The following is a 14,634-nucleotide window of genomic DNA, read 5'->3' on the forward strand; positions in this document are numbered from 1 at the left end:
CCTTAAATGAGGCAGCAAATGCAGGACCTATGTCCTGCCTATGACATCAACAATGTTAAGACCCTGTAACACAATCCTTTTCCCAGGCTAGGGTGAGTGGGGAGGGGAATGGTGTTAGTTGGGTTTCTTTATAAAATGAATGAAACTTATGTGGTTTTATAAATGTATTTTTTTTCTACTCCCTTAGATCCAAACTGTGACCAAGAAAGTGATAGCCAGCCCCAAGCCCAGTGAAGAAGTCAATGCCACCAGTTCCATCATCTCCCTGCTGAATGACACCAAGATGGAGGCCCCAGAAGAAACCCAGCTGATTATTAAGAAAGGTTTAGAGTTCAAGGATGGGATGAATGTCTTAGGTAATAAAACTTTCCCTTATTCTCTTCATGATAGGATGGGGCACTTTCCTTGCTTGTCCTCCATCTTCAGGGAAATCATGACTGTGTAAAACTGACTCACTTTTTTGTTTTGGAAGGATGTTGGCATTTGGAGTTCCCCTGTACCAATCTCCAGATTGACTCTAATAAACCAGATGGGCTCTAATAAAGGGGAATTGGTTCCCAGGAGTGAGATATATAGGCATAAGGGCCATGTTGTCATAAGAGGAAATTGCTATGTAGGAGGAAAGGGACAGGGTTCATCTAAAGCCAATGTATGAGGAGACCCATGGAATGCATTAAGAAAATCTCATTAGAAAGAATGCTATCCACATCCAAAGGAAAAATTGTGGGAGTAGAAACACAGAAGAAAAACAACTGCTTGATCACATGGGTCAATGGTGTAAAAATGGAGATTTTGAACCCTAGACTTCAATCCCCAGAAGTTCTTAGTATTTCCCAGAATTCCCTATAATCTCACCTGAGTCCTTTCATGGTCGCCATTAACTGTAAAAATTAAATTGTATCTCTAATAATAAAAATATTATATTTTAAGAGGTAGATCACCAGAATAAAGGTAGTGAGTCAACTTAAAGCCCATTTTCCTGCTTTTGAGCCTCTAGTTTTAAAAATTTAAGTGGGCTTTGCTCAAAGAGGATAGCACATGGCCCTAGCCGGTTAGCCTGAGGGTTAAGGGAAGATCACTTGTGACCTCTCCCAAACTTAGTTTTAAAAGGAGCCTTAGCCTCCAGCAAAAAGGCTTTGTTTTTGTCTGCCTTTTCACTTGTGACCCCTCCCAGAACTTTTAAAGGGAGCCTCAGTCTCAGGCAAAAGGCTTTGTTTTGTCTTCCTTTACACTTTGAAGAAATGAATGGATTAGAGCTCTGCATAAACACACACCCAAAAGCCTAGCCAAAAGAAAAAGAAAATTTACAACAAAATAAGACCCTTGGCAATAGAGCCATCTACTGACAAAAGGCAAAATTACAGGCAACTTAATGCTTGACTTTAGAAAAATGTGGCTACAACCGGTTCACAACTTACTTAACAACTGGCTTATTAGCTCCATGACCAAATTTGGAAATGTATTATTCCTTGTCTCTCTGAAATGGCTCATCCCAGAGGACTAATGGCTATGTCTAATTGCTGCACTACTCGGGATTTTAATTGTTGGTGCTGTAATATTGTATCTAATTTCCTCTAAGAGAGCCCTGGAAAATACCATACATAAGAATTCCCAGCCAAACCAACCAATTGTTCCTTCTATTCTTCAACAATATATGGAAAACAATACTCAGTTTGAACTTATAGAGGAAAGTTTGGGGGAGATCATAACTGGTATGTTTACAAGACCCATCAGAGAGACTAGTCTTCCTCGGGCCTCAGGGGGATGATGTAAAAATGGAGATTTTGAACCCTAGACTTCAATCCCCAGAAATCCTTGTTATTTCCCAGAATTCCCTATAATCTCACCTGAGTCCCCACATAGGCAAGATCACAATTGGTATTTAACTGGCAGTAAAGCCTCCCACGCTCTCTGCTCTTCCATTGCAATGATGTGGAAAGTATAGTGGTAAGCTAAGCACAGGTATTTTAAATGGACTAATCAGCCATGGGCAAGTGATTTTTATTTTGCATCCTTGATTTCTAATAATCCTTAATAAACCTCTTAAATATGATATTTTTATTATTAGAGATATAATTTAATTTTTACAATGGGGATATGATTGGGGATGTAGACTCTAAATGATCACCCTAGTGCAGATATCAATAATATGGAAATAGGTCTGAATCAAGGACACAAGTAAAACCCAGGGGAATTGCTCATTGGCCATGGGAGTCAGGTGGCAGGAGGGGAGGAAAAGAACATGAATCATGTAACTATGAGAAAGTATTCTGAATTAATTAAATAAATGAATAAACAAAAAAAAAGAAAAAAATCCTCATTAGCTGTATGACCCTGGGCAAGTCACTTAACCCCCATGGCTTAGCCCTTACCACTCTTCTGCCTTGGAACCAATATATAATATTGATTCTTGGATGAAAGGTAAGGGTTTGTTTGTTTTTTAAAGAAAATCCTCAGTGTTAGTTGCCATTCTCCTCCCTATAATTTCCCACATTAGTGAGGCATACTGTCCTATGAGATGAGATCCTATAGGATATTCTAGAGCTGGTGTGCTGTGATTCCCATTGGATCATCATGAGTACGAAGTGGAATCAGATTTTAAACTACTTGGCAAAAGTCAAGGAGATGTTTTGTTTTGGTAAATTTTCAAGTCCATTATTGTTTCCACAAATTTTAGGGGTTCTGTCGATATTGCTGTTGCTGGAGGGTACCTGATGATTTTGATAGGTTGATGCTTTGAAACCACTACACAGGGTTGATTCTAAGATAGAAGATAAAGGTTTATAAAAGAAACATTATCTCACTTGATCCTTAGAACAACTTATTAGCTGTTTTGTTGTTGAGGAAACTGAGGCAAGGGAGGGAGAGGTAGGATTTTGAACTGCATTGGACTAAAAAGCTCATCTAACCCAACTCCCTCATTTGATGAATTACAAAAACTGAGGCATAGAAAGAAGAAGGGATTTGTTCTTTGGTGATAATGAGAAGTCTGGATTCAAATCTAGGTCTTTTGGTTCCAAATCCTGAGTTCTTTCCACCCACTAAATAATACTGACCACAAAGAGAAGCAAGGAAGTGGGAGGGGAGGGAGAAACTTTCTTCTACTGGCAAGGAAGTTTGGCCATCAGAGCCCCCTGTCCTTGCTACCAAAGCTGTTCTGCTCCCCAGCTCAGGTCTTCATGACCCTCTCAGGACATCCTCTCTGGAGCCAGGACCCCCTACTTTGGAAACACTGCACCATTTACAGAAGTAACCCACACGGTTTCCTACACAACCCAGAGGAGATGCAGTCTTGTTAAGAATGGGGTCAAGCCTTGGGAATGAATCACCCAGGACGCTTCCAGAGCTGTCTTCCAATGCTTGGGGTTCTGGGAAGCCACCTGACCTTGAGTTGGGCCCTAGAGTTGCAACACAAGTTCATTCACTTAAGACTTGGCTCCTTCTTTCCTCTGGTCAGATCTGGAGATGGATTGCTCAATCAGCCGAGCCCCTGAACAGAGGAGTCCAGTTGATTATGCCATGTTTACAGAGAGAAATACGAAGTCTTGGATTGTTTTCCAAGTTCATTGTAAAACTTTGGGAAAACCGCAGGCAGCCTCCTGAGAGACTTCCCATTTAGAAATCCCAGCAGAAAGCCCGGTTCTTTCCTAGTCCCTGGCTCTGGAAGGCTGCCACCATTTTTTCCTTTCTTTGTTTTTCTTTTTGGCCTGGGAAAGGCCCTAGGGTAAGCCCTCACAACAAAGGAAGGCGGAGTCGAGTCCTAGAGTGCCCACTCCTTTTGGATCAAACCACTTCTCTATAGATTGGCCACCAGAAAAGGATCCCCCTCACTCTCCTGAGACTTGAGGAGCCTAGGCAGTTCCTACCGCTCTTGAGGCAGGAAGCTTTGGCCTCTGATTTCACTTCCCCCAAGGGTGTTGAGGAACACTTCTTCTGGTATTTTCTAATATAAAAAAAAAATTTGCCTCACAGTATTTTTTCTTCCAAAGATATTAGAGATTCTCATAGTTGAGAAGGACCTCACAGGCCAAGCCATACTCACCCAAGAATTCCCTCCAGAATTGTACGTTTACAGCTTTGATGTCATTGGATCCAAACTGCTCACTTACAGATGAGAAAGCTGAAGCCTCCTGGAGCACGATCCAAGGTCGTATCCCTCATAACAGGGAGAGACCAGATTCAAACCCAGGTTCCCTGACTCAAAATCCAGTTCCCTCTTCATTGTTCTTTGTTGCATTTCTACAACCTAACCAACAAGTGGTCATCTAAACATTGCTCCCAGTTCTCTACTACCCATGAAGCAGCCCATTCCACTGTTTCCTTATATTCAATCTAAATCCGTTTCTTTGACATTTCTACCCATTACTCCTTCTCTCTGCCGTCCAACAGGAAAAAAAGTCTCTTTCTTCATTCACATGTCATCCCTTTGAATACTTGTTGATAGCAATTATGTCCCCCTGTGAGGGATTTCTTAACCTGGGGGGATAGACTGTAGTGGATCTGTGGATTTGGATGGGGAAAAATTGACGTCTCCATTTTCACTAATCTCTAAGTGGAATTTCACATTTCTTTCAACTGTCTGAAAACATTATTCTGAGAAAGGATCCACAGGCGCCACCAGACTGTTAATGAAGCTGATGACACCCCAAAGATTAAAAGCTCTTCTCTAGGTCATTATCTGTTCCTTCAACTGCTTCTCCCATGGCATGATGTTGAGGTCCTTCACCACCCTGTAGTTCTATATTCTTCCGAGTTTATTTTGCATTGTTCATTCATTTCAATTGTGTCTGACACTTTGTGACCCTATTTGGGGTTTTCTTGTCAAAAATACTGGAGTGGTTTGCCATTTCCTTCTCCAGCTCATTTGACAGATGAAGAAACTGAGGCAAGCAGAGTTAAGTGACTTGCCCAAGTCACACAGTTAATGAGTGATTGAGGATGGATCTGAACCCAGAACTTCCTGACTTGAGACCTGATATTCTTTTCCCTACACCACCTAGCTGTCCAGCTTTATTTAGGAATCAGGAGTTCTAGCTCTGCCACTAACCAGCTGTGAGACCTTAGACAAGTCCTTTACCCTCACTGGGGTTCACCGTGCTCCTCTGTAAAATGAGGAGGCTGGACTAAGGGAACACTAAGGTCCTTTCCAGCTACCAGCTTTATTTAGGATCTTCTAAAATGTGGCTCCCAGAGCAGAACCCAATACTCTGACTGATGTCTCTCCAGGCCAGTAGACAGTAGTCTTGAACTTGATGCCACTCTGAAATTGTCTGAGGTTGCTTCCTCATAACCATACCTCTGGACACATCCATTTGAAGTCAGTTTGATGGAAAATTTGATTGTAGCCAGCAATTTAACTGCCAGGTTTTTTACTAGGGTCAAACCAGATCTCTCCGCCTTGGATCCAATTTTCACTAAGCCTAAGGCTTTAATGGGCCAATCACTCTATCCTAATCCCTTGGAAGTACTCAATTGGCACCACTTCTAGTGTCTCCAAAAAGAATTGCTAATGATCCAATGGGTACCATTAGCAAATAAAACTGTCAGGTTGTGTTTGTCTCCTGAGAAACTTCTTTCCCACGACTTAAGAGAAATGCCTTAACTCCCCTAATGTTAAAAAATGCTAAAGCAACTGGTCGTGTTTTCCTTATGTTATGATGGTGGTGGTGATGATAGTGGCAGAGGGAAAGGAAGGGTTAGTAGCAAAGAATTTGTATTAGAAAAATAATATTAATCCAATTTAGCCAGGAGCAAAAACCATTATATTTGCAAACAATCAGTCAAAAAATGAAAAATGCAGTAAAACCAGTCATTTTCTTACTTAGCATCCAAAAAAGTCCCAAAAGAAATAACTTATTGAAAATTTAATCTACACAAATTGATTCGTATGTGTTGACTGAGGATAATCGGGTTTGTTTTTTTTTTTTAAACCCTTACCTTCCGTCTTGGAGTCAATACTGTGTATTGGTTCCAAGGCAGAAGAGTGGTAAGGGCTAGGCAATGGGGGTCAAGTGACTTGCCCAGGGTCACACAGCTGGGAAGTAATAATCAGGTTTTTTAAAAGCAATATTGGCTTCATTTAACGATAAGGCTAATGCCAGTATCAAAAGAACAATTTTCATTGTTTTAAAATTTTCTCATCACAGATAGAGAGAGAGAGAGAGAAAGAGAGAGAGAGAGAGAGAGAGAGAGAGAGAGAGAAAGACAGACAGATAGATAGATAGATAGATAGATAGATAGATAGATAGATAGATAGATAGATGGATGGATGGATGGATGGATGGATAGACAGACAGATGGATGGACAGATGGATGGATGGATGGATGGATGGATGGATAGACAGACAGACAGATGGACAGATGGACAGACAGATAGACAGATGGATGAATGGATGGATAGATAGATAGATAGATAGATAGATAGATAGATAGATAGAACAAAAGTATTCCTTATGGGGTTTTGAGAAAGCTGAAGACACTCTAGGATGTCCTCACAAGAAGTTAAAGAAAGGCATTGTCTTGGTGTTGGGTTTCAATAATACAATTTATAGAAATAATCTCCTGAATTTTGAATTAGAAGTGGTTGTTGAATCATTTTCAGTTGTATCTGACTGTTTATGACCCCATTTGGATTTTTCTTGGCAGAAATCCTGAAGTGTTTTGCTATTTCCTTCTCCAGCTCACTTTACAGATTAGAAATGGAGGAAAACAGGGTGAAACGATTTGCCCAAGGTCACATAAGTATTTCAGATCTTCCAGTCTCTAGGTCTAGTGCTATTCAATCCAGCTGCTGTTAGAGCTTGAAGAGCCAAGTTTATAGTGTTCTCTACAATTTATTGCCTGTGCAGCTTTGAACAAGTTGCTTTGCCTTTTTGACCTCAATGTTCTTATCTGTAAAATGAAGGGTCTGATTAAGGTTTTTAGATCCTTTCTAGTTCTGGGTCTGTCATCCTATGAGCTTTCTAGACCCTCTCCTTCAGTATATAATAAAGGGGTGGGCTTAAATGATCTCAAAGGCCCCCCCCCTTCACCTCTGAACCAATGGTGTCCAATGACTTCACTGAGAACATCTGCTAGCTGGCCCCCCATCCCTCTCCCATACTGCAATGTGGGCTCTAACATGTCCCAACAAGACTTTCCATGATTAATTCATGATTATATGGATTCCTATTACAAGTGATTTCATATGCAGGGAGGAGAGGAAAAGGGATGAAAATGAATTCAGCCACTTAATGAGTTGCACAGTGGCTTACATCACAATTTCGCCCATATGGAAAATGTTAAGGAAAGGTAGAATTGTTCAGGGAGAAGGCATTTCCATTGTGAAATCGAAGGCATTTCTTTTTAATGATTAATTATTAAACTCATAAGCTATAATGCTCTAAGCAATGTAATAAAAGGGAAAGAGAGATAGATTTGAAGTCAGAAGACCTGGGTTCAAGTGCCCCCCTCACTTATTAGCTGTGGGACCTTGGGAAAGTCACTCTTTATGCCTTCACCTATAAAATAAGGTTAGACTTAATGACCTTCAGTGTCCCTTCTGCCTCTAAATCAACGCTTCTAGGATCTTACTACTTTAGGACTTTGGGTAATTCGATTCAACAAATATATATTGAGGACCTTTGTTGTTGTTTAGTTGTTTTTCAGTCTGGTCTATCTCTTAGTGACCCTTTTTGGGGGGTTTCTTGGCAGAGATACTAGAAAGGTTTGCCATTTCTTTTTCTAGCTCATTTGATAGATGAGGAAACCAAGGCAAACTGGGTGAAGTGACTTGCCTAGGGGCATACAGCTAGTGCTTGAGTCTGAATTTCACTTCAGGTCTTTCCAAGGAATTTAGGAACTCACATTTCCTTGCTGTGTGACCTGGGGCAAGTCATTTAACCAACATGTCTGTGCTTCTTTGCTTCTGACTATCTGGATTTCAATATGGCCCTACACGGGTACCATCATTTTACATCCAACCTCTCCTCCGTTCTTTGTTGTTTGTTTGTTTTTTAAAACCCTCACCTTCCATCTTAGAATTTATAAATATAAGTATATAAATAGAAATATACTAAATTACACTAAATATTGGTTCCAAAGCAGATGGGGTAAATTCTAAGATTTAACGCCATTCTAAGTTGGAAAGTGAGGGTTAAAAACAACAACAACAAACAACAAAGAACAGAGGAGAGGTTGGACGTAAAAAGATGGTAGCCGTGTAGGGCCATATTGAAATCCAGATAGTCAGAAGCAAAGAAGCACAGATAGCCAGAACCTCTTCCCAAAATGGGACCCTGAGAGGAATTCACCAATGGAAGTAGAGGCTTGGCATCATGATAAAATGTACCAGGGGGAAAAGGCTCTGAATATAGAAGGAGGTTCCAGACTTAGAGTACAGCTAGGGGGTAATCTTGAAGTCCAAAGAGCCAGATGCACTCATACAGATATTCGGTAAATAACTAGCAAGTCACTTTGGCTGAATAGAGAAAGTGGGAAGAAGAACAGGATCAAATCAGCTTGGATGAGTCAATGAAACTTTCTCATCTATTTGTCTTTAACATACAAGTTTTGGATTAAATCACCTCTAAAATCCCTTCCATACCAGAGAGTTTAGCAGCAATAATACCAGTGTAGAGGAAAGGGGGAAACATATACAAATATTTATATTTATACTTTATATGTATGCTGCTTTATGTTTATACTTATATTTATATTTTATCTTTATTATGATATTCATACTTTATACTTTAATTCATATTTATATGTATACTACTTTATACTTATATTCATACTTCTATTGTATTTATATTTTATATTTCTACTTTTATATTTCTACTTCTACTTTGTATTTCTACTAATATGTATATATACTTCTACTTTATATTTCTTCTTATATTTATATTTGTTCTTTTGCTTTATAGTTATACTCATATTCATACTTTATATTTTAATTACATTCATAAGCATGATACATTTTTCAGTTTAGTTCACATTATTAACACTTTATCACTTTCTTTAGTCTAGAAATCAACAAAGATTAAATCAAGTCATGACTTGCAGCATTTGCCCCTTTCTGAGGTGTAAATATTCTCACTGAAAACTCAAACATTCTGCTGCTTTACTCTTTAGAACTGGCTCCAGCACCCCCTGCTTATTATTTGAAAGCCCTTAACTTATCATCTGAATAAGCAATAAAAAGGGCAAGACGTCTCCTTTATCCTATGTCCTTTCATGTGATATAATTCATCCCACAGGTCTGATAGGCTTTTTCATTGCTTTTGGCATCGCCATGGGGAAGATGGGAGAACAGGCCAAGCTGATGGTGGAATTTTTCAACATTCTGAATGAAATTGTCATGAAGTTAGTGACTATGATCATGTGGTAAGTGTGACTTGTTTCTATCTCATTCTTCCATAATTAGAAATCCATAGATAGAATATCATCATCTATAATCCAAAATTATAATCCATAGATGGAATAGAATGGAATCCTGTTGATTGAATATTTATTGTGATTGTGAAAAAAATCTTATGGATTATAATGGGAGAATTTTAAAGGCAAGAGAGAGTTTAGAAGTCATAGTCCACTCTCTTATCTAATGCAACAATCCTCTCTATAATATCCCTGACAAGTAGTCATCTAACTTCTACTTAAATATGTAGAGAACATGGCAATTTTGTTTAATTTAAAGTTGGACAAAGGGTTCAGCCCCGCTAGCTCTACTTGGGCTTTTCCAGTTTATTACTGAATTTGTTAATTTCTTTTTTATTTTATTTTTTAAACCCTTTTACCTTCCATCTTAAAATCAATACTATGTATTGGTTCCAAGGTAGAAGAGCAGTAATGACTGGGCAATGAGGGTTAAGTGACTTGCCCAGGGTCACACAGCTAGGAAGTATGTGAGGCCAGATTTGTACTGAATTGATTAATATGACAGCCAGGGATACTATGACAAAGTCGGCTAGCTCTATAACTTGAAAGTCCTGAGGGCCATCTTTAACTCCTTGGAGATACAAACCCCAGTCAGGCAAACCTAGCCAGATAATTACAAAAGTCTTTAGTTATTTTTAAGACTGTGTTTTGAACTAATTTCCTCTTTCTGTGGTTCTTGGTCCCCCAATTTATTTTATTTATTTATTAGACTATTACCTTCCATCTTAGAATCAATATTGAGTATTAGTTCCAAAGCAGAAGAATATCTGAGGCCAGATTTAAACTCAGGACCTCCTCTCTTTAGGCCTGGCTCTCTAACCATTGAGTCACCTAGCTTCCCCTTAGTGTCTCAGTTTAAGCAATTTGAGTTAGCATTCACAATTCTACCCATGAAAAATGATCAGTCTCCCTTCAAATCCTACTGGGGGATCTATTTAAGAATATCACAAAGGGCTAAGTGGGGTTGGGATGAGGAGATCTTTTCAGCCCTAATCTCATATACTGTTCCTGGTTACTAGGCAAATTTGGAAACAAGACTGCAAAAGGTTATTTCCAAGTAGAACTTGTATAATTAGTGATCTTTGACCTAATTTTCATCAATTCAATTCAACAAGCATTTATTGCAACTTCCATTATGTAAGGGGGAGCATGGCGAATCATTTGACCCCAGTTGCTTAGAACCTTAATACTCGTCTATATTGGAGTCAATACTTAGTGTTAATTCTAAAAGAGAAGGTAAGGATTTTATTAAAATTTTAAAAATCCTCTGTTCTGTGTGGGTCCCTGTATTATGTACTGGAAATACAAAGGGGGAGAAACCATTCTTGCCCTCAGTGAGCTTATATTTGGTGGAAACCCCAAGCAATTTATACTCTCCACAAATGCTTCTAGGAAAAGGAAGTTTACTAACTCAAGAGGCAATTCATTGGATTTCTTGACAGCTCCAATTCAATCTAATTATGCATAGTTTCAGAGGGTAAAAACTAGTAACCATGGGTGGAAATTATAGGGAATTGAATTTTTGCTTGATTTATCCTCAAATCAGGTGGTACAGGAAGATAGAAGTTCTAATACTATTTCAGATAACTTACTAGCCTTGTAACTCTGGGTAAGGCACTTATTCTTCCTAAGCCTCAGTTTCCCCATCTGCAAAATGAGGCAGTTAACCTCAATAACTCCTAAAGTCCCTTTCCAGCTCTACATATATCCTACCAATCCCTCTCCCCAATAGCATTCAGCCACTTAAACATAATTATCACTTCTCCTTGCCCCCATATTCCTTTCATAGCATATGATTTCACACCTCCCCCCTCACTTTTTTTTTTTTGGAAATAGAGAGTACAAGGGAATGGTTATCTCCCTACTTCTCTGGAAACTAGTTCTCAGAGTCCAGGATTCCATTAGTTTTTGTTTTTGTTTTTTTTTTTTTTACTATCACATCACACCTAGGGAGAATTAAGCCCCCAAGCCTGCTTAGCCAATGTTCCATCATGCAATGAAAAGGAAGGACTTTCATAAGATGATATTTAGTAGGAATAAATAGAGTTTTGCTCCATCATTCCAGCTTGCTGGATTTTTTTAAATATACTGATTCTATCATCCAACTCATTAACTCTCCCGCCAAGCTGTAAGAGTTGATAAACATGCCTTCTTGGTTTTCTTTCAAATCATTGACGAAAAAGTCAAGGATGACTGGGCCAAAAGGCAGATTGAAAGCAGAGAATTTCTGGAGGATGTTAGATTACACCTAAGAGGAAAGGAACATGCCAAGGCAAAGTAAAAGTCTCCGAAAGAGATTTTTGACCCCTTAAGGAAATAGATAAAAATTCTTTTGGCAGAGCTTCCAGGAAAAACACAATCATGTTGCAAAGACAGCAAATAAAGGGCCCAGCCTTTCTGCTTTCAAGGACTAAAGAGTAAATACAAAGGAAGCAACTAGGTAGCTCAGTGGATTGAGAGCTAGACCTGGAGATGGGAGGTCCAGTGTTCAAGTCTGGCATCTGACTCTTCCTAGCTATATGCCCTGGGCAAGTCACCTACTCCCCATTCCCTAGCCTTTACTGCTCTTCTGCTGTGGAACCAATACACAGTAATGATTCTAAGAAGGAAGGAAGGGTTTTTTTAAGTGAATATAAGAGAAACCAGAGACTGTTACTCCTCATATCCCCTGCGATGTACCATGTAATTCAACCAGTAAAATTGGGAATTGAGAAATAGAGAAAAACCAAAGATGTTACCTGAGTTCACAACTGAGCTAATAGAAACAAAAATAAAATGAGCCATAACACTTGGAAGAATCACATCACAGTTGAAAGAATCATAGACTTAAAGCAGTATAACATGAAGAGAGTCTAGTCCAACACCCTCACTTTATTTTTTTTTTATAATTTTTTTAAATAACCCTTACCTTCTGTCTTGGAGCCAATACTGGATATTGGCTCCAAGGCAGAAGAGGGGTAAGGGCTAGGCAATGGGGGTCAAGTGACACAGCTGGGAAGTGTCTGAGGCCAGATTTGAACCTAGGACCTCCCATCTCTAGGTCTGGCTCTCAATCCACTGAGCTACCCAGCTGCCCCCCACCCTCACTTTATAAATGAGAAAACTGAAGTCCAGAGAAAGAAAGACATGCCCAAGGTTATACAAGTAAGAAGGGCAACTAGGTGGTACAGTAAATAAAGCTCTTGGCTTGTAGTTCTTGGAGTTCCAATCTAACATCACACACTTTCTAGCTATGTGATCCTGAGCAAGTCATTTAATCTTGTTTGCCTCAGTTTCCTCATCTGTTAAATCAGCTGGAGAAGGAAATAGCAAACTAGCTGTGTGACTCTGGGCAAGTCATTTCACCCTTTTTGCCTCAGTTTTCTCATCTTTCAAATGAGCTAGAAAAGAAAATGTCAAACCACTCCAGTATCTTTGCTGAGAAAATGCATCAGGAAGAATCAGACATGACTGAATAACAAATATAAGTAACAAGAGGAGGAGTCTGAACTCTGGTCCCATGATTCCATATTGAGTGTTCTTTCAGGCTTTACAGTCATCAAATTCAAAGCTTCTTAATTTGGAATTGATAAACTTGTTTTAAAGATATGTTGATAATTATAGTTCAATGGAATTGGTTTCCTTTTAGTCCTATATATTTTATTTTATGCATTTAAAAACATTACTATGAAAAGGGAGTCATGGACTTTCCCAAACTGCCCAAGGGGTCTTTGATATAAAAAAGAAGTTAAGATCCCTTGTTAGAGTACTATTCCCTCATTTTACAGAGAAAGAAACTCAAGTGCAGAAGGTAAATCTCCACCCTTGTGGGATAAATGAATTTTGTTTTATTTGCATTTTCCAGACTATGCCTCCAGGACAGTTTGGCCCCTGCCTATCTTTTCAGTTTTGCTTTATATTATTTATCATCATACATGATGTGCCAGCCAAATGATCCTATTGGATCCTCCTCAAATCTTGAATTCCATCTCTTGACACCATGCCTTTGGATAGGTCATGCCTTTTGTCTAGAATCCCTGACTTTCTTAGAGGCTTAATTCTTTGTTCTTCTAGAGGAAGCCTTCCTTGTCTGAGTGTGTATTCCTTCTATTATCATAGATAGATAGATAGATAGATAGATAGATAGATAGATAGATAGATAGATAGGTGGATAGATAGACAGATGAATAGATGGATAGATAGATAGATAGATAGACAGACAGACAGACAGACAGACAGACAGATAGATAGATAGATAAATAGATAGATAGATAGATAGATAGATAGATAGATAGATAGATAGATAGATAGATAGATAGATAGATAGACAAACAGACAGACAGACAGATAGATAGATAGATAGATAGATAGATAGATAGATAGATAGATAGATAGATGAATAGACAGATGAATAGATGGACAGATAGACAGACAGACAGATAGATAGATAGATAGATAGATAGATAGATAGATAGATAGATAGATAGATAGACAAACAGACAGATAGATAGATAGATAGATAGATAGATAGATAGATAGATAGATAGATAGACAAACAGACAGACAGATAGATAGATAGATAGATAGATAGATAGATAGATAGATAGATAGATAGATAGATAGACTGACAGACAGACATAGATCAATAGGTAGATAGACATCTGTTTGTATGTTGTTTCATTCCCTCTACATCTCCCCCCATCTCCACCGTCTGCGGGAGAGTATATGCTCCTTGAGGGCTTTTAATTTAATTTTTAAATGCTTTTTCATTGAAATACATTACCTTTTATTTGACATGAGGTTAATAAATATTTGTTGGACTGGATTTGCACATGTAGACAAGCCAACAATTGTGAAATATAGGCTAGAAACTGACAAAGGAATGGAACACACATGTTCCTGTCCCAGAGGAACAAGGCCACTGGACACTTGCCATGCCAGTCTTCAGTTTCAGACATATGGTCTTCATTGGTTTGATGTCAGTTATCTGTAACTGCCCTGTTAGTCTCAGCAGGAAAATTAAAATATTAATGACCCAAGTCAGAGTTGCTATCTGGTGGAATGGGCCACAGTCATGCCTGTTCCAAGAACCAAGACAAGAAGCTATGTATTATAGCCTGGTGTGCTCACAGACCAGGCTTAAAAGCACCATAAAACAATAATCCAGTAGATGAATCTACCCAATCCTGACAATGTTGTTTATAAAATAGTTGGATTAAGGGGCAGCTAGGTGACTCGGGG

At 38.8% G+C, this 14,634-nt stretch overlaps 1 protein-coding gene across 4 annotated transcripts in view; it reads left to right on the top strand.

Moving 5' to 3' along the window:
* The window catches only part of SLC1A2 (solute carrier family 1 member 2), a 179,632-nt gene that overhangs the window by 116,434 nt on the left and 48,564 nt on the right, over positions 1 to 14,634 (top strand). For all 4 annotated transcript variants that reach the window (XM_007497323.2, XM_007497326.3, XM_007497324.3 and 1 more), the window contains exons 5-6: positions 188 to 356; positions 9,237 to 9,363. In XM_007497323.2, the coding sequence (XP_007497385.1) occupies positions 188 to 356; positions 9,237 to 9,363 (296 nt within the window). The remainder of the gene's footprint in view (positions 1 to 187; positions 357 to 9,236; positions 9,364 to 14,634) is intronic.

Source organism: Monodelphis domestica, chromosome 6 (genome assembly GCF_027887165.1).
Source record: "Monodelphis domestica isolate mMonDom1 chromosome 6, mMonDom1.pri, whole genome shotgun sequence".
In the NCBI taxonomy this organism is placed as follows: Eukaryota; Metazoa; Chordata; class Mammalia; order Didelphimorphia; family Didelphidae; genus Monodelphis; species Monodelphis domestica.